The 18,752-nt window shown below is 38.6% G+C and overlaps 1 protein-coding gene and 1 long non-coding RNA gene across 5 annotated transcripts; both read right to left on the reverse strand.

The window, feature by feature from the left end:
* Positions 1–2,317: 2,317 nt before the first annotated feature.
* LOC103461900 (uncharacterized) lies at positions 2,318–10,214 on the reverse strand. Of its 4 annotated transcripts, none has more exons than XM_017310141.2 (7): positions 9,710–10,214; positions 8,933–8,980; positions 6,308–6,475; positions 5,026–5,955; positions 4,765–4,926; positions 4,579–4,671; positions 2,318–3,814 (listed from the first exon to the last, which is right to left on the reverse strand). In XM_017310141.2, the coding sequence occupies exons 4-7, from the start codon at positions 5,200–5,202 to the stop codon at positions 3,485–3,487; spliced, it is 762 nt and encodes a 253-aa protein (XP_017165630.2). In that variant the 5' UTR covers positions 5,203–5,955; positions 6,308–6,475; positions 8,933–8,980; positions 9,710–10,214; the 3' UTR covers positions 2,318–3,484. The 4 variants fall into 4 exon arrangements, with proteins under 4 accessions (XP_017165630.2, XP_081465450.1, XP_081465449.1 ...); XM_081609324.1 differs by having other exon boundaries at positions 6,308–6,487; XM_081609323.1 differs by having other exon boundaries at positions 8,933–10,214.
* A 2,777-nt stretch (positions 10,215–12,991) lies between these two features.
* Positions 12,992–14,112, reverse strand: LOC145552305 (uncharacterized). Its single transcript, XR_014088303.1, has 2 exons — positions 13,686–14,112; positions 12,992–13,283 (listed from the first exon to the last, which is right to left on the reverse strand). It is a non-coding gene; the product is annotated as an uncharacterized LOC145552305 (long non-coding RNA).
* Positions 14,113–18,752: the final 4,640 nt, after the last annotated feature.

Genomic DNA, 18,752 nt, shown 5'->3' on the forward strand with positions numbered 1-18,752 from the left:
CAGTTCAACCAGGGTCAAACTTTTGTGTAATCAGATATGACTTAAAAGAAATTGACTTTTATTATTTAATGCCTTGAAACTGGGCCTGTCTCTTTAAAAACTCCTGCTTTTTCTGAAACTCCCATCACAACATGGCTCCTCTACGTGACGATGTTTTTACCAGCGTTGCACGGAGAAGTAGCTCCTATAATGAGCTCAGCAGATGTGCACCAGGTGTTTGCTAATTGCTGCTGGCTAGTCTGAAGGAGCTCAGTGTGGAGAGGTACTATGTAAAGCAGAAGCTTGTAATCTGCAGCTCAGAGGAGGAGCTTCGTTCTTGAAGGCGGAGCTAGGTCCACCCAGGCGTTTGCACAGCTGAATGGTTGCCATGGAGATTAAAGGATTTCTCAAACATGAAAGAATCAAAGCAAAACTCCAGTTATGGTTTTTAATGAGGCAATAACATTATAACATGATGTAAAGCTCAAAATGTGGATTTTATGTAATACTGACCGTTTTTTAATAATTGGACTTGAGGATGAGAGAAAATATTACAAATGTTGTTTTGTAATCTTCCCAAACAAATCGATAGCCTGGGGTTCTGTTTGACTCTGAGCTCACTTTTAATAAACATGTAACCACCAGAGTGACCCCTCTCCTCTCTCTGGCCAACGCTGACGTTTTGATGCATGTTTTTGTTTTTAATCATTTATACTGCATTAATAGCTCTGCTCTCTGGCCTGCCAGCCTGCAGCTGCTGCAAAGCTCGTGTGTTAACCAACAGGAAGTGGGCTCACTTTACACCCCTTTTAAAATGGCTGCATTGGCTCGCCACCAGTCCCAGGATTGATTTTAAAGTTCTGTTTGTGGGTTTAAATGTCTTAATAGTCTTGCACTATCCCATCTTGCAGAGCTGCTATTAACTTCCAAACCCCTGCGGACCCTGAGGTCCTCCGGCGCCGGTCTATTAACGGTCCCAGGAGTCAGAACTCACACGTACAGAGAGGCTTCTTTCCAGCCTTTCCGGTCCAGAGAAACAGTTAAGTAAGGCTTAGTCACCATGTGCACCGTATGTGAAATGTACGCCTGAAAAAAGGAGAAAGCACGGTTAAAAGGAAGTCTGCAACTAATGACTGTTTCAGTAATCAGTTATTCTGACCACAAATCGATTAATCAGATTTTAAAAAATGGGATTTTCTCCAGATTTTTCATTAAACCACTCAAACTGTTTTATAGTGTATTAGAAATACATTAAAAGTTGCAAAAATTCAATGTTTTTTTAGATAATGAAATTAACATTTTATTGCCCAAAATACAATGACAGAATTTGTTTAATGTTTGTGAATCAGGTGAAGCTAAACTATACAACACAGATAAAAACATGATTATTTCAAACATACTTTATACAGTTTTGGCTTTATTTACTGCTCTGAATAGCTTTATTTTTTTAGTAAAAAAGTTAAACTATATTGTAGCTAGAAATCAAATATTGGTGGTTATTTAAATAATCTAATAATTTATAATTTTTCTCTTTTTTTCTACCAAAATCTGGATGATAAAACTCTTCAGTTTGGTGCTTTGGTCTCAACTAGCCTCCCTCTTTTAAAGGACAGTTTTGTGTTCACAGGCTTCATAATTCATTTGATTTGTTCTTTCTGTTCACTGTAAAAATAATTAGGGTGGTTAAACTTAAAAACTCGAGTTCAATTGCTGCCTTAAAAACACAAGTTAACGCAACTTAAAATAATGTACTTTTCCAACTTAGGATGCCAAGCTAGAAAAGTAGCCCAATTGATGATAAGTTATTGTTTAAATGTGATACATTAAGTTGAAATGACTAACTATAGAACATTATTCATTCTCAAAAACTTGAGTACTCTTGTCAAGTAAAATTACAACCATGTTCTATTTGAACTCAAATAATTAAGTTATACCACTTGTCTAAGTAATGACTATTTGTTGTATGAACTTCATACTCCGAGTTTAAACAACTTGCAAGGTTACATTATCCATTCATAAAAACTTGTTTTCTTTTGTTAAAGTAACAAACAATTATATATACTTTAAACTCTCATTTTGAAGTTAATCTGACTAACTTTATTCATACCAATTCCCTTTTTGAGTTAAGTTAACTCAAGATTTTAAGGCAGCAATTGAACTTAAAATTGCAATTTAAGTAAACTAACATTTCCAAATATTGTTCACTTTCTCCACTAATAATACCAAGTTCACCAGTTTCCTAAAATAATTACTAACATTTCCAAATATTGTTCACTTTCTCCACTAATAATACCAAGTTCACCAGTTTCCTAAAATAATTACACCGAATATGCTTCCATTTCAAATATCAAACATTTATTTTTTTATCTTTCTCCATCAAATACAAATGAGACAAGACTTAAATCAAGTGTAAAAGAAAACATCTGTCCAAGCAGAAGTGGTGACATTTATTGGAGGACCGAAACAGACAAAAGCAGAAATAAATTTTGACAATTTTTTTAAGATACATCTTAAGTAAATGCACCAATTAAGATCTTTACATAATATTTTAGAAATTTAATTGACCATCTATGATGTCTATATTAATTTTTCCACCTTAGTTCCAACAAATTATGGAGTTTAGCACAATTTAGTTTATTGTTTTAAAAATGTTTTTCCCCTTTACTTGTAGATTCATTTATGATTTTTAAATATTTTTTATAATTTTTTCCCCCAAATAACTTTTCCAGGTGTTGCTTTTAAATGTCATATTTTTACTTTACCTTATGCGTTTCTGCTTTATTATGCAAATAAGGTGGGCAGTGACATTTTTCTAATGTCAGCTGGTTGTGGGGGCCATCTTAAGGGGGGCTAGCCTTCTTGGGTAAGTTCAACTATTGGTCAACAGATCTGCACATGGATTCTGCTCCTTCCCATCTGTTGACTAATAGTGTAGGAGCTGACCCAAGAAAGACAACACACTTTATTTGCAAAATGAGGCACAACACAAGACAGATATATGTAAAAATAACATGAAATCAAAAAGACTTGGGGGGGAAGGAAACACACACGTGCGACATGAATGCATCTACAAGTAAAGGACAAACACACATATATTATGTGCTAAAAAATATAGTTTGTAGGAACTAAGCTGGAAAAATATGAAGGTCAACTCATGTTTTTATAATTTAAGTTCTTATATTCATTTAAAATTGGTGCATTTCTTTATTGGTCAGTTTCAGTCCTCCATAGAAATTAGACCATTTAAAAAAATAAAACATTCAAACCACATAGAACAGTGGCAGTGCAAAGTCAATACAACTAGCTACCATCTCTCACAAAACAGTCCAAAACGATCAGTGTTTTAAACTCATGACAACCTTGAGAGAGACGTTTTGCCACGAATTCAGCACAATGCTAAATGTTTTAGTGCATAACCATTAGTATTAACATTTAGTGCATAGAACAAACTTAAATTCTTACAGGAACTCTTATGTAAGAAAGAAAACTGAAAACATAACAGATGTTACAGTTTGTACCTCAGGATTTTGTTTCTCAAACCATGTAGTCGAGCCGAGGCCTGATCTGGTTTGATCTTCATCACCACTCTCTGAAGAAACTCAAACGAATACTTCATGTCATCTGGATACTTGAGATTGACACAGTAGATGACACCCATAAGCGTAGCAAATCCAAGTGTCACATCTTTAATGTTGTGAAGCACAATGGTCTCCTCCACCACAACTGCCACATCGAAGACCTCGTGTGGGATGGGCCACTGTTCACCACCTTCACAGGCAATCAGGAGACCAACCTGCATCCCCTTCATGGCATCATCCAGAAAATCAGCATGGGCCTTAAAAAGAAGAAATAATTAATGACATTTGTGTGCAAGTAAAGAATGCAAATACTCTGGTATCTTTATACTGCAAGTTTTTATGATATTGTGAGGTTTAACAATCTGCATGTTTTGACTCTTGTGGGTTTGTATGATGCACTTCTGTTCAGTCAGTGAATAACCTGACACACACTCCCAGCCTGTCAAAGCATAGAGCATAATGGCAATAAAACAGGTCACTGTTGTGGATGAGGCCAAAATCAAGAAGCTTTAGACGCTGAAAATAAGCCCCACATGAAAAAAGCCAGTTTATGTGTACACCATATTCAAAGTATTTTCAGCACTTTACTTTGTCAGGTAGTCCTTTTTAACAAACTTTTTTCATCCATAGAACTTGTATTTTCATGCACTTGAGCACAGTGTGTGGCAGATTAAAAACCACTACGGTGAAGCACTGAAATTATTCTAAAAATTTAGAACACTAGCAGTGTTTCCATTTTAATGCATTTTTTTGATCCAATTTTTAAAATGTCCAAAAGAAATTAAAAAAGAAAATGTGAATCAGGCATGTTTCCATCAACTGGCTTTGAGCAAAATCAATCAGGATACACAAAGTAATTACATCAGAATTTGACGTTATGCATGGTTGTAGTAAACGGGAATGTCTCTTAAAAAGGACTAATACGTTTTTGCAAACACAAATGCTACAAAAAGCTTTAAAAAATGATAGTGAGAAATAGGCAAATATGTACAGTTTTTGCAATAACATTTGATAGTCTTACATCACACATCCTGATGATAGTTGATGGATCTTCACCAGATATGTAGCGTGGCAAACCAAGCAGAGCAGCAGCCCTTCTCCTTTCATTTGTGTCCTACAAGAGATGAGACATGCAGTAAGATGAATATATTTGAACAAAAATAACAAATTATGCCTCGTTTTTCTAGCCTTCTTCAGTTCTGCTTACATCTTTTGCAAGGCAGTCCAAAATGTCTTTGAGTGGCTGCTTCTTTCCAGATTTGGTTGCTGCTTTGTAGATCTCCAGCAGTCTCGGAACCAGGCCATCAAGTCCGTCAAGAAAAGATTCCAGAAGGTCTTTGGTGACGATTCTTTTAAATTCAGCCCTAATCTGAGGTGATAGAATATGAAACTTGTCTCAATAGGACATAGTTAACTCAGTGTTAAATCACTAAATCTCTTGGTGGAACTAATTCAGTTGTGCGATTACCTGTTTCTCATGGAACAGAGTTGGCCATCGGGAGATGAGCTCTGTGATGTGTGGTTGATCTCCTACAATCTCTTTCCTACGCTGAGAAAATGTAGCAACCATCAAATCCTCAAGCAGCTGATGATTTGGGTCTTTCTTCTGCATTTCAGCCTCCATTATCTTGCGCTTCACCTCCATGTTTTCAGGACTCTGTCCTTCAGGTGGATCAGGACAGTAGTTCACCTCCCCCTTCTTTGACTTTTGACAGTTTCCCCTTTTGAACTTCCAGATTTTCGTTTGTTTATGACCACTTCAGGGCATCCTGCTGAACTTAATTTTTGTCTGTAGTTTCCCATTTTAAATTTCAGACTGTGAAACCATGAGTACCATCCCTTTTCTGATCCTGGGTCTCGCAGACAGGGATGCCTTTCCACCAGTGCTTTGGCCACATTTTCATAGTGTTGCCTCTCAGGATAAGCACTAATCTTTGACATACCGTCTGCAAGTGTGTCAAGGATATCAGTCTTCAAAGTTTTAGAAATCACCGTCACACATCCATCCTTAGCATATCTACAATTGGCTTCTTTCAGTTGCAGCTCCACATCATGTGAAAACTTTGGAATCGGGAAGGGGTCAGGCCATTGAACAAAAACTGCACTACTTGGAGAAGAAAGGCTGCCAGTGTCCAGTGTAGAATCTGAGTCATCAGCTGTGAACAATACTTTCAAAGTTGCACGGTCCACAGGAAGGTCTTTGATGTTCGTTAGGTTGCACAATTGATTATTGAAATCAGGATCCTCATACTGCAAAATGAATCCTCCTCTTAGAGCAAGGTTGGTTCGCAACACCTGGTACAGGTTCTCAACACTTGAGGGGATGTCTTCAATTGAAAGACGCCTAATTTCATTTTCTGAAACTATGACACGCAGCAGCATTGTAGACAACTTAGACCTGAAAAATTGAAACATTTGCACGTTAAGAATAAGTGCTTCTGGTACAGTGACAAGACACTACATTCATGAGGAGAGACGAGATAAAATATTGGGTAAATAAGACAAGGTTTTAAAACAATTTAAAGGAATCACCACTGACTAAATGGGGGTTGCACTTTGACAGTAAAAAAATACCGTCTCCCTTAGTTTTTTGTACAGTGCTTTGAGACAAAGTTTGTTCAAACTTGGTGCTATATAAACAAAACTGAAGGGAAACTGAATTGAATTACTGACATCAAAACATCTCAATTGTAGCGCAAGTCCAAATTTTCAGATTTTTTCATTCCTCATTTGAGTGTTTAATTACTTACAGCCGTTTTATTTTAGCAAGAAAGTCTTGGGAGTGACCAGAAGACGGCCCCGAATGAAGTATGACACCAGTGGCACGTAGTCGTTGAGATCCTCTGGTTTCACCAACAGACACTCAGCAGGGTTTTTCTTCACAAGATGGTAACTCCGTAGATGCTCCACGTAGTGTGCTATGAAAGGTTCTATAATGAAGCAAACATTACTCTCCAACACAATGCATACTTCTAAAATTTGTCCAAAGTTTGGCAATTCACTTGTGCTCCCACTAGAGAGAATCATTCCCTTTGAGTACTTGGTTCCATTCAGAAAGATGTGAGGGGTCAGTCCTACTGTTTCAACACTCCTGAACCTATTCAAGATGGCTTGTCTGATGGCAGCATCTAAAACTTCGAGACACATTTCAGACACCTTTGCCGTCTCAGTCTCCGGCTTGAAAAGTCTTGGCATTGCAAAGTAATGCGCCAACATAAGTTGATGTCTTGTAGCAAGCGTAAGCAGAATGTTTTTAAAGTTGTTGGCATCTCGCACAGCCTTCTTAAAGAAAGAATGTTTTGCCTCAAACCTTATAGTCCAACACTCAGTTGGAGGTCCAAACTTTTGAATAAGATATGGATAATGTTCAATAAAGTGATGTTTGGGACACAACTTTTTTTCTGGGAAAACTGTCTGCAGCAACTGTCTGTGGTCTGATATTTTTGCCTGTAAATAACAAAGTGAGTCTGAAGTGAAATATGTGGTTGACAATAGCTCCACCAAGTCTTTGAGCTCAAGAACTAATTCCCATGTTTGATCACCTTCTGGAACACGGTGACCAATGATGAGCGGAAGGAAGCGCACTAGACTCCAGTTTTCATGTCCATTACCACCTAGAGTACGATTCCGCTTAAAAGTTGATGGAATCTTTTGAGGCCGGTTTGTTTTGTCAGAGAACTTAAAAGGAAAGCCTTGTATTTCGTTATTGAGCTCATCCAATGTGAAATAGTTCTTCAAAATCAAATCTGCAAGGCACAGACTTAGCTCAACGGGTACAATGCCTTCCAACACATCATGTAAAAAATCAGGTGGAAAACCTCGGCATGCATGAAAACCGGTCAGTCTGTTAAGTGGACATTCCCGTTTCACACCATCAACAGATGCAAGTTCACTCTGGTTCAATAAATTTACAGCTTCATCATACAAATCTGATGTTCGTAAAACAAACTTTCCACTTCTGACATCACAAGTCTGTATTTCTTCACGATTACACAAACAAAACCTACAAAATTTTTCCACATTAAAAGACTCTTGGAATCCAGCTAGGGAGTGTGCTGCCAAGTTGTCTGCAGAAACATGCAAGATGGTCCCTTTTACATTACAATTAAGTTTTTCTACAAACACACCAACTGTTTCTAGACACTGAATATCTTTTATCAGTGGCTCTAAAACCTCATTATATCCATAAGTCTTAATATGTTCAGTCTTGCACAATAAAGCTAGGTAGATTGATGGCAGTGACGACTTATATCTTCTTGGCAAATTGGCAAGAATCCAATAAACACCACACACTTTGTGTTTTTTTCTGGAGGTGCCAATGGGATTACAAACTTCAAAATCGTCAATGTACAAAGTTATGCACAAACTAACATCTTCATGTGAGAAAATGTGATTTGTTTTAAAGTAGTCACCATCGAGACATGACTTGTACTCTCCAGATTGTTCAGATGATCTGTTTACTCTTAATTCATGCAGTACCTCATCTCGCTTTAGAATTACAGAAAGTAATTTGAGAATGGGGATATAAACAACAGTATGAGATTTTTTTTGCCTATTCAAAACATATTCAACAGGCTCAATGACAGTAAAGTTCTGTCTATAAAATGACTGTCTTTTAAATTCTGTGCCTAAAGGCCCCTCTCTTGAAAGTAAAGTAAGTGAGTTTGCACTCTGTAAAGCTTCAGTCAAAGATTCTGTTAATTCCTCTGATGAGCAATTATGCTCTTTCAAAATATTTTCAATTTTGTGCTGAGTTAATTGTAAAGCACATTGACCAACATCAAATAATTCATCAACAATTTCTTGAATTGCTGATTGTGACACGTGAAGGACCGCTTGTAGGCGAAGTAAAAGGGACGCTATCTGTCGTTGGATAGAATTTTGCACAGGTTGACCTTCAGATTCAGGCAACAATAAATCTGATGACACTAAATCATCAAAGTCTTCTTCACAATCATTTACAAAGACTTCACTGTGACACTTCACAACAAGATCAGGTTTGAAATCAACCAATGTAGCAGTATGATGATATCGACTCTTATGGGCAGTGAAAGTTGAGATTACCCTTGACTTAAAAGAACACCCTGCAAATGGACAATTGACAGTCTCTCCAGTTCTCAAATGTCTCTTTAAATGAAGAAAATACTGTTTGATGTTGGTTGGTGCTGAAAATGTACAGAGTTCACAGCGTAGTTTAGCAACTGGACATGATCTTTTATGTCCCTTGATATGTTTTGTGAAATCTACGTGGGATTTGAGAACAGTCAGACAGTTTGGATAAATGCAGCTCAGTCCCCGTCTTCCACGTCCATGATTGTCTTTGTAATGACTCAATATTGTTCTTTCATTGTAGGTAACAAAATTGCAAAACTTACATCTCCATTTCATCCACAGTTTTTGCCAAACTTTAAATAATGGACCACCTGCACAAAAAAAACAACATACATTTCAGATTATGGTATTAAAAAAATTAAACAAATAAAATAAAATTAGTAGTCATTTTTTAAATGCAATTAAATCTAAAAAAGATTTTTCAAAACCCCTCCTTCATGTTTCAGGACCTATAGGTGGAAGCCACCGCAGCTCCCTGACCTGCTATACTCTTGGGCACGCGCCCAACCTGAGCAAAGACCTTCGCTTGATAAGTAATTAGTCAAATTCAGAATACAGTTTAATCTGTAATTGCCGCTGGAGGTAGTTTCCTCTTTAACAGTGGAACTGCATTTGTCACCGGCCACCAGAAACGGGACACACATACGCACGAACACATGAAACACTGGACACGGCTAATTACCGACAAGGAACACAACTAATTACTGACGCACAATCTTTACCGAAGCTGCTAACTCAACTGCGGTCAGCACGTCGACGCAAAACTTTGACCAAGCGCCACATATGTGCTTCTGATGAAGTGTACAAAACAAAAATCATGGTAGCTGCTTGTATTTTCACTTAAGAAAAGTTCTATAAGCGCAACCGAGTAGCATACTGCGTTTAGCTAGCTGCATTAACCAACTCCTGCCTTCGACAGTTAGCAAGCTGTGGTTGTATGTCCTGTGTTTAAACATGTAACAGAGACACGAACTTTTAGCTCTTAAAATGGAACTTTTAAAAATGGATGCCATTATTAGAAAACGACAAATGCAGCTTACCTTACTTATATGGCTCCAGCTCAATTCGCTTTTAGGAAAAATGCCCCGCCAAATTTGAATGCCTTGGGGACGGATCAAGGTCTTGGAAAAAATTGTATTCATCCGCGACTTTGCTTTCGACGTTCTTACTCTGGTCAGGTGGTGTTCCTCCTCTTCATTTAATATTGCAATTCTAACTGGGATAAAGAACTTTATAAAGTCTAACTAAATCTTACATCATATTTAGTCCCTTAACAGATAAAGAGCGAATTTCCGGCACTATTTGGATCTCGCATTAATATTGCCAGTGGTGATCAGTTTTTATAAGATCGGGTTACCATTTTAAAACTCACATTGTCAAGTTATCTTAACACATTTAAATTTATGTTTCATTGAACTGACTCACATTATTGAGTTGAAATGCAAATAACTCATGAAATTAAGTTGAAATTACATAACTCATTATGTTAATTGGAAGTAACTTATAAAAAAACGTCATGTTAACTTATGGAGGGCATGACTTTTAACAGTGTTGTTTTACATATTTATTTTGAATATTTAAAATCCAGTTTCAGTGTTTAACGTTCAATAGATTTTAAAGTTTATTAATCTTTCAGAATGTGTTCCCTCATTGTGATGCTACTAGATTATTTGTAAATCGTCTCAAAATAACGATATTATTGCAATAACTACTAGGACAATTTATGACCTAGCATCATGACAGGCCTAATCATGATGGATATATGTTAATGTTTTTCTGATAATTATATTAAAACATTGAAAACTGATTGCTCACATGTTTTAAATAACGTGTCTAATAAAACCAAGTATTCTTCAAAGTGTTGCGTTTCTGTTTGGGATCGGTTTCATGAAGGCAGTGAAATCTGCAGCGTTGGTGCATCAGAGTGAAAGGAATCATAAACCTCATAGATTTGTGCTTTTCAATCCTGTTTGTGTTTCGGAACCAAGCCAACATTTAGCTGGAGCGTTCTGCGTGCAAATGGAAGATAAGCTATTGGATCTAAACTTTTGCGATATCATGTTGTAATCTATATTTTGGGTTTAATCCCCCCCCCATTTGATGACACACTGAGAACCCTGTGCTTGCAACCTGATAAATGTGAATCAATGCTGCTGTGGGAAAGTAAAAATAGCTTCTCCAAGTGTTTGAGCCACCAGGATGCAGCAGCGTTCGCGCCTCATTCTGCCTCGTTAAGCAGGCTGAGTCGTCAGCCACAGGATAAGCTCCTCATGGTTTCACCTGTCACTCTCCTGGACTCAACAGGCTGCATGATACCTGCAACAGGTACAGAGACGGGCTGTCCCAGCTCCCAGCCCGCGATTGGCCACTGTAATAAGAGTTCTCCTATATTCTGTCTGTATCACTGCTCTGCCAGAAAATTACATCACTTTTCCTAACAGGCAGCTTTCTGGGCTGCCTGCTATATATATATATATATATATATATATATATATATATATATATATATATATATATATATAAAAACCTGACAAAAGGAGATTGTAGAAGCTCCTAAAGAAGACGGTGACATAAGTATGACTAAGCTCCTCATCATTTTACAATAATACAACTCATCAGCTTCACTTTAAACAGGCTCTTCGAAGGTAAAGACATTTTATCGTTGCGCTAACAAGCACAGCCCAACAGTCAGTCATGAGAATCTCCGTTCGGATGGAGGTTGTTGCAGAAACTGTTTCGAATCCAGCTGTATTAACTCCCTTAGCTCATATTTGCCAGTGATGACCATATCCATGGCAACCAGCCTTTCATTTCACAGCCTCCCCCATCCTCTGGTATGTACTATTAAATCATCAAACAAACTTCATATGTTAAAAGCAGATTTTCTACACAATAAATGATTGAAAAGAGACATTTTATTTCAACAATTCCTTACAAAATGTGAAAGAGGTATAGAGATTTACAGTATTTATAGGTTTTAGCTAATAAAACATATAATTCTCTGAAAGCATTTTATTAATTCAGGAAAGCAATGAAATGATATTAAAGTTATGATGATTTTAGGGAATAACCGATCATCATAGTTCACCACAGCTCTGATTCCAAGCTGCCGTTTCCAAGCATATTCACTGAAAGTTGAGTTAAATAAACTTACTCTGCAAGTTTATCTTGCGGAGCAGAAAGATAAACTGTAGTTTGTAGTGGCTAACAGAGCTCTGTGTCATGAGATATTCATAGTCCAGTGAAACAGAAAGCATGAAAATCAGAGGTTCATCAGCACCCTGACAAACTTTGCTCAAAATAAAAACGCAGAATAACCCAAGAAATACTAAATTAAAGGCTCAATCTTTCATGAAGATTTTTCTCCTGTAGTAAAAAAAAAAACAGATTTATTTTAAAGCAGGACCAACAAATAAGAAGGACTCTGTATGATTATTAAGAAATGAAGACTCAAAACAAAATCACCTCATCCTGAGGCTGAACGCTGCGTTGAATAGATCACGGTTGGCAAAACAACACAATCTGTCTGATCTGTTTCCACTCCATTACTCTGGCTCAGGAAATGTTTGGTTTCATCAGCCACAGGGCCGCTCAGAGGAGGGAGACCTCATCTGTCAGTCTCAGTCTGTGGGCTCAACAGGCTTTACTGGCGACAAAGCAGCCAGGAAACGCTGCTTTCATTCGCTTCTCCAGTCTGCAGCGCACAAACATCTCTGTACTCTTCCTGTGTGACATGGATACGGATCGGTTTGTGAATATTCACACTGTTGCTTGATGTCAAACAAGAAAAAAAAAACTTTTTATAAGGAAAACAACAAGCCATGAAAGAAAAAAAATCCCTCAATACAACTTGGTGTGTTGGAAATGTAGGTTTTGTTCTCTTCAACCTTATTCTTCATATCTGGGAAGGATTTCATCATGTGGCTCAAAATGCAACTATAAAGTGTTTCTGATACATTTATCTTTCTTCAGATTCATCGAATGTTTACATTTGTGTTCATGTTATTTATTTTCTGATCTTATGTTAGTTTTGTGGAAAAAGAAAATACGTGGGTCAAAACCTTCAGAGCCAAGATGAAATATCTCCCCTCTAACTGAGCTCATAGTAAAGCTTAGGGTGGTTCACACTGCAGCCTGAAGTGACCCAGTTCTGATTTTTCTAACAAAATGTGGCGATACTAGACGGAAACTCAGATTTGGTGAACTTTTAGTTTTAATAGGTTGCACAACAACGCCACCCTGGGAATTTCACCCAGAGAATATTTCTTTTGGTTTAAGGCACACAGGTTCAGTTATGCATGAATTTAGCACATCTGAGACAGTTTCAAATTTATAAAACAACCATTTATTAAGCTCTTTTTAAAACACTTTTTAAAACCAGTTTCTTTTTTAAGAATGGGACACAAAGGAAAACAAAGAAAATCAAAGTAAGTGCAGTAGCTGAAGTTACCGGCCAGAGGGGGCGTTATAGGGACGGAATCCACCAAACACAGCAAACAAAGAAAAAAAACCCTTTGACACCAGACGCAGTGAGACAACCCAAACTCAAGAATCACAGCACGCAGAAGAGGAAGACACCGTCACCACACCAACACCGCCACCGGACCTCAGCAACTGCAAAACAACAAAAGAAAAACAGTTAACCAAGATAACAATCTTAAACCTAATTAGAAAAAAACAATATCAGCCCAACTAAATAAAAGACAAAAAAGGGCCGTAAACAAAATAAGTAAAGTTATAGAAATTAACAATAGCCAATGCAAGTTAAAACATCAGGACCATGCGTGGCCCGCTTGTCATGCCACAACAGGAGGTGAAAGGGGTGCGCCGATGCCACACCCCAAACACGCTTCGATGGAGGCGGATAATACCGCCGCAGTCCAACTTTAAAAACGACTGAGATGGAAGTCCGGGAAAACGAACGCCGACTGACAGATCCGGGAAACGAACGCAGACAGAGCAAAGCAGAATAGATCCGAGCAGAACAGAGCAGCAATGGTCCAACTGTGGGGGGACCTGCCGATCCAAACACGCACACACACACTCGCAGAAGGAGGAAGAGAAGGAGCGCAGCGCAGTGGCGCTTTACCACCAGGATCTTAGTGTAGCACGCACCAGCCAGCCAGAGATTGTTACTTTCCGCTGCCAGAATCCAAAGGATGCAAGCCACACAGCGGAAGAGCAAAGACGACACATCCCGAATGAACGCCGCAGCTCCTTATATACCACGCCCACCTTAACAACCGGAACTCCTCACCTGACAACCACCTGTGTGGAATTAGGTGCATTTCTATACCACTACAGTAATGTGACCTGTATCTGATCTTTTCATGGCAGTGTGATCAGCACAGGTCGGATTCTTTTTCGAATGTGACCCATATCCGATACGTATCCGATTCAAATGCTACATAACGTCCAGGTCGCATTTATCCGAACTGAACGTCACTGATTCTCAACAAATCTCATTATTCTGCGTCCTGATACGCGCAAACGGGAAGAAAAACAACAACCATGACGGACTATATGAGGATTAAGTTGTTAATTTGCTGCTCCGGTTGGACAACAACTTCAAATATGTAAGCTAAGCTACACCGTTAGCCTCCATGTTTACTTCCGCAAACACTGAGCTCTTCTTCTTCTTCTTTTTATGGCGGTTGGTAGAACACTGAGAACGCTGACGCTATGGCGCCCTCTAGTGCGCATGCGGGACACTTTCAGCTCGTTTGCCCGTTCAGACTGCAGAACACATACAGGTAGCATTTACTGGCAGTTTGAACGGCCCCGGAAAAAAACATCGAAATTGCCAAAAAATCGGAATTGGGTCACTTCAGGCTGCAGTGTGAACGCAGCCTTAGTGTTTGACGGATTTACATTCTGCACGGAAAACAGACGCAACATCGGGTTGACAACGTTTGCAGCATTTACCGACATTTAGCTAACCTCCAGGTGGGAGTGTAGAGCACCTATGGGAAGCCTTCAACACTGCAACATGGGTAGAAGAAAAAACAATAGCATCATGGTGGTGACATCACTAAACTGTCTGTCTTTCCAAACCTCCTGTTTGTCCGCCATGTTTTTCTGGAAAACGCCATGCGGACGGTGTGTGGTTGCTGAAATGACTAAATTTTATCGCTTGGCGCCACATGAACCTCTTAGGGGGCGTTTACACGACAACGATCCAACAAAAACGGCACTTTTGTTCCGTTTTTGTTGGTTCCGTTTTTGTTGGATCGTTTACACGATAACGTTCTGATTACGATCTGTGTTTACACAGTAACGGTGCACATCGAAAACGTGTAATGCTCTTGCTGCGCCTAGTTGGAGCTAGGTTCTTTGAAACTTTGAAAGTGCGCATGTGTTTAAAAAAAAGTTGTATTGAAGGCATGTGGATTTCCGTGAGAGAACACGCATTGTGTGCGTCTGATTAGGGCGCATGCAGTTGGAAAAAGTGGGATAACTTTGCCGAAAAACCTTGTTTGAGCTTTCACGGTGTCTGTAGCGGCCCGGACTGGAAGCTGTTTATTGTTTTTACCTTGGAATGGCCAATAGTCTGTTATTCCTATATCAATTTGATAAAATAGGAGTTCCCGCACGTCCCATATCCGTGTCCTCTGTTATCTTTTTCAGCAGTTAAAACAGTTTTATCCGTCGCTAACAAGTCGTAACCTGTTTTTCCGAGCCGCCTTCAAACGCAACATGAACGCTGAGACGCTTGCGCTGGGTTTACACCTGTGAGGCAGCGAAGGAGACCTGCTGCTGCTGCGCAGGTGTGTGTGTGTGTGTTAGAATCATGGCAGCAAACCAGCAAAACGTAAATAACTTGGCACAGTTTTTCCCCCGAACTAACCGACTGAGTTGAGTAAAGCTGTTGGATGCAGGTGATGTTAGCTAAAAGATGACTAGCTAATATCAATACAGCACGTTAAGCTTGTTAACAAGTAGCCTGTAGGCTGCTGGTGTTGTTGTCTATGTTCAGCTACGTAGACTCATTTTGCCCCCCAAAATAAGTCGGTGCCTCCTGTTAAACTCGTCTGGAGCCGGGCTGGTCCTGGTCCGTAGTTCTCTAGATGAGAGCGCTGAACAAGCAGCCGTGTATTTTGCCACCTGGGCGGTGCAGAGCGGTGAAGAGGCGCTGAGGGAACCGAATCTGATGGGGAAACAGTAACACCAGCATTGTGAGTAGTTTCTTCTTCTTCTGTGGATTGTAGGAAGCAGCTATGTTTTGCGTCATACTATGCATGAGCTGGTCTGGAACCCGTTTTCAATCTGTGCCGTTGTTAGAGAAAACATTCGGTGGTTTCGTGTAAACGCACACTACAAACGCAACAAAACTCTTCCGTTTTCCCCCGAAATCGTTGTCGTGTAAACGGGGCCTTAGATGAGTCAATCTGAAGAGCTTACATTTTGTTGGTCGATGTTACAAAGTAACAGACATTTAACAGAGTTTATCAGACACTTTTCGTTGATGTGGAAGATTCTGCTTTAATCAGTTTGGAAGAAATTTGTAAGATGCCAAGTATTTTCCAAGTCAGAAAGTTCAAGTCCAAGTAAAGTCCCAAGTCTTTTTCTAATTTCATAAAGTCAAATCTTAACACATTAAGCTGCTTATTGATGGTAAATGTTTCGTGTTCTGTTTTGTTTCCTGATTTTTAATTAACAGAATTCAACAGCATTCAGTGTTTTTATTCAAAACAGCACCGCGTTTATTTAGTACTCATTGATCCAAACGTTGCTGTGAATGCTCCCTTCCCACTTCTAAAGATATTCATTTGTAAATCCATAAAATCAGTGTTAGATCTACCAAAAGCTCAGTGCTAACAGGAACTTTGCACGTTATAAATTTTCCTGGCGTCGTCTCATTAGCAGAACAGCAGCAGAATCATTTATGAGTTCGTTCAGAACTGCAGCAAGAAACTCACTGAAGTTAATGCATTACACTACATTATGTGTTTCAATGGGTAAAATATTAATGAGAGGAGAAAAAAATCTCAGGATTAATCAATATTCCACTGAGAAAGTTAGGCTTAAATTATAACTAAAGTTTTCAACCAGATCTTGTTTATTTGCAGTAGAAATGTGTTTTTGAGTCATTATCCTCTGACGGCTGTGGCTCCTTTCATCTTGACGTTCTGATTAGTTCGACCTGATTTTCCATCCTTACTGTGTAAAAATATTTTCCCTCTTATGTCAGACGGAAACAGTTGGGGCTCAAATTGGTTGAGGCAGAGGAGCGGGTAAAATGCGTTTGGTGACAAGCACCTAAAAAAACAAACATGAAGCCTAAAGATTTTATATTCAGGTGGCATGTAGATGGACTGAGAGCTGCTTCCGTTTGGACATGCTGACTGAAGAACGCGACGCTTCCTGGAGACATCCGCTTCATTTTCCTGCTCAGTTCGTCCTGAATGCCTCAACATTTAAACCAATTAGAATACGGTGGATAAAGGGTAGCAGCTGGAGTTATGACTACCACTGAAATAATTAAACTTTTTCTGCGCTAGATGTTCTTGCAAAGAACGAGATGCGTTTGTCGTGATCGGGAGTGGGCAGGCATGAAGCAATCTGGGTGAAGCAGATGGCAGCTGCGTCCCCAATGAGCGGTGGATCCCTGAGGTCCACGATTTTAGAGCGACAGCGTCACATTACCGGCCGACCCGTCCAGATCCATTAGAGAAATGCAGCATTTCATGCACATGCATTAACAGCAAAACATGCAAATAATTGCAGTACATCAGACACGTGTACTGCAATCATCTCTACTTCTATGCTTATTACAAAAACTAAAAGTCTAAGAGAACGACAAACATTGTATTTACAAAGCACAAGAATATAATACAAAGTAACTTAGAGTCTTGGGGAACAGAAAGACATACAAACTCACCGGCATCCTTAAATATTAAAGGCAAAACATTTTATTTAAAAAAATAATCAGCAGGTACATCAAAAATCACCCTGTCCACTTAAAATAAAAATAAAACAAAACCACTGCACACACACTTCCATAAACTGACTTCATGTCTGTCTCTTTAAGATGTGAACAGAAAAAGGTTTTGTTGTTTTTTGACAGAAAAGCTTTTCAAAGGAACATTTCAAATGAAATATGACAATAGACAACATTTAGATGTTTAGCAATGTTTTTAACAGTTTATGGTCAAAAATCATAACCTGTCAAGTTTTCTCACTTAGCTTAACAAATTTAAATTAAATAGATTAAAAAAATTAAATTCAATGACTGGCATATATCTCTGGTAACATGTTTTATTATTTTTACATTAAACAAATAAAACTATGTCCAAGAGAGGTGAATGCACATTTATAATGTGTGACTGCTATAACTGCTTTCTGGAAGACGGTCTTGTAAAAATTGTAATTTCTTCCTTTTTAGTGACTTTTTGACTGAAACCATGCAGCATCAGAGTCTCTAATCCTTTGTACTTTGATGCAATATGCATCCAAAAATAGCCAAAAGCATCAGATTCATCTCACATCTTTCCTTTTATGTCCCTGGCTCCCGTGGCCCTTCCTGGTGAGATCATTTCCCCAAGTACCCAGAGATGATCGGCCAGGCCGTTTTCTTTTAAACACGTCATCTCACGACACTTTACGAAGAACAGACCAGGACAAATCCAGCTGATAAAATTACATCCACTCTTCCCATTTAGTCCAATAAATTCCTGCCTAAATCCGTCCAACAGTCAGTTGCAGTAAAAACAATAATAAAGTTATTATGAAGTTTTCTATGTAAAGAAGACGGATAACTGCAGAGGTTTCCTGATTAAACTGTTTTCATTGGAGGATCCTCATAAGCGCTAAACTAAAACAATTCAATCTAATTTTAAAGCAAATATATTACTATGATTATGATTAATTTGTAGACTGATGTAATCTGAGTTGCAGATGTCATTTCCTCTCTGTGCCAGAGCTGAAACTGTTCCGAATTCATTAATAGCTTAAATAATGATCTGTAAGTGTGTGCAGAGGCTTATAGGCTGTTGAAGTCATCATCTCCACCACGGCTCATATTTATAATGTTGTTTCAAAGTTTTACTCGTCGTGTACAAAGTTTGCAGAAAGAACGTTTCT

The sequence above is a fragment of the Poecilia reticulata genome, chromosome 7 (genome assembly GCF_904066995.2).
Source record: "Poecilia reticulata chromosome 7, P_reticulata-male-v2, whole genome shotgun sequence".
NCBI classification, from domain to species: Eukaryota; Metazoa; Chordata; class Actinopteri; order Cyprinodontiformes; family Poeciliidae; genus Poecilia; species Poecilia reticulata.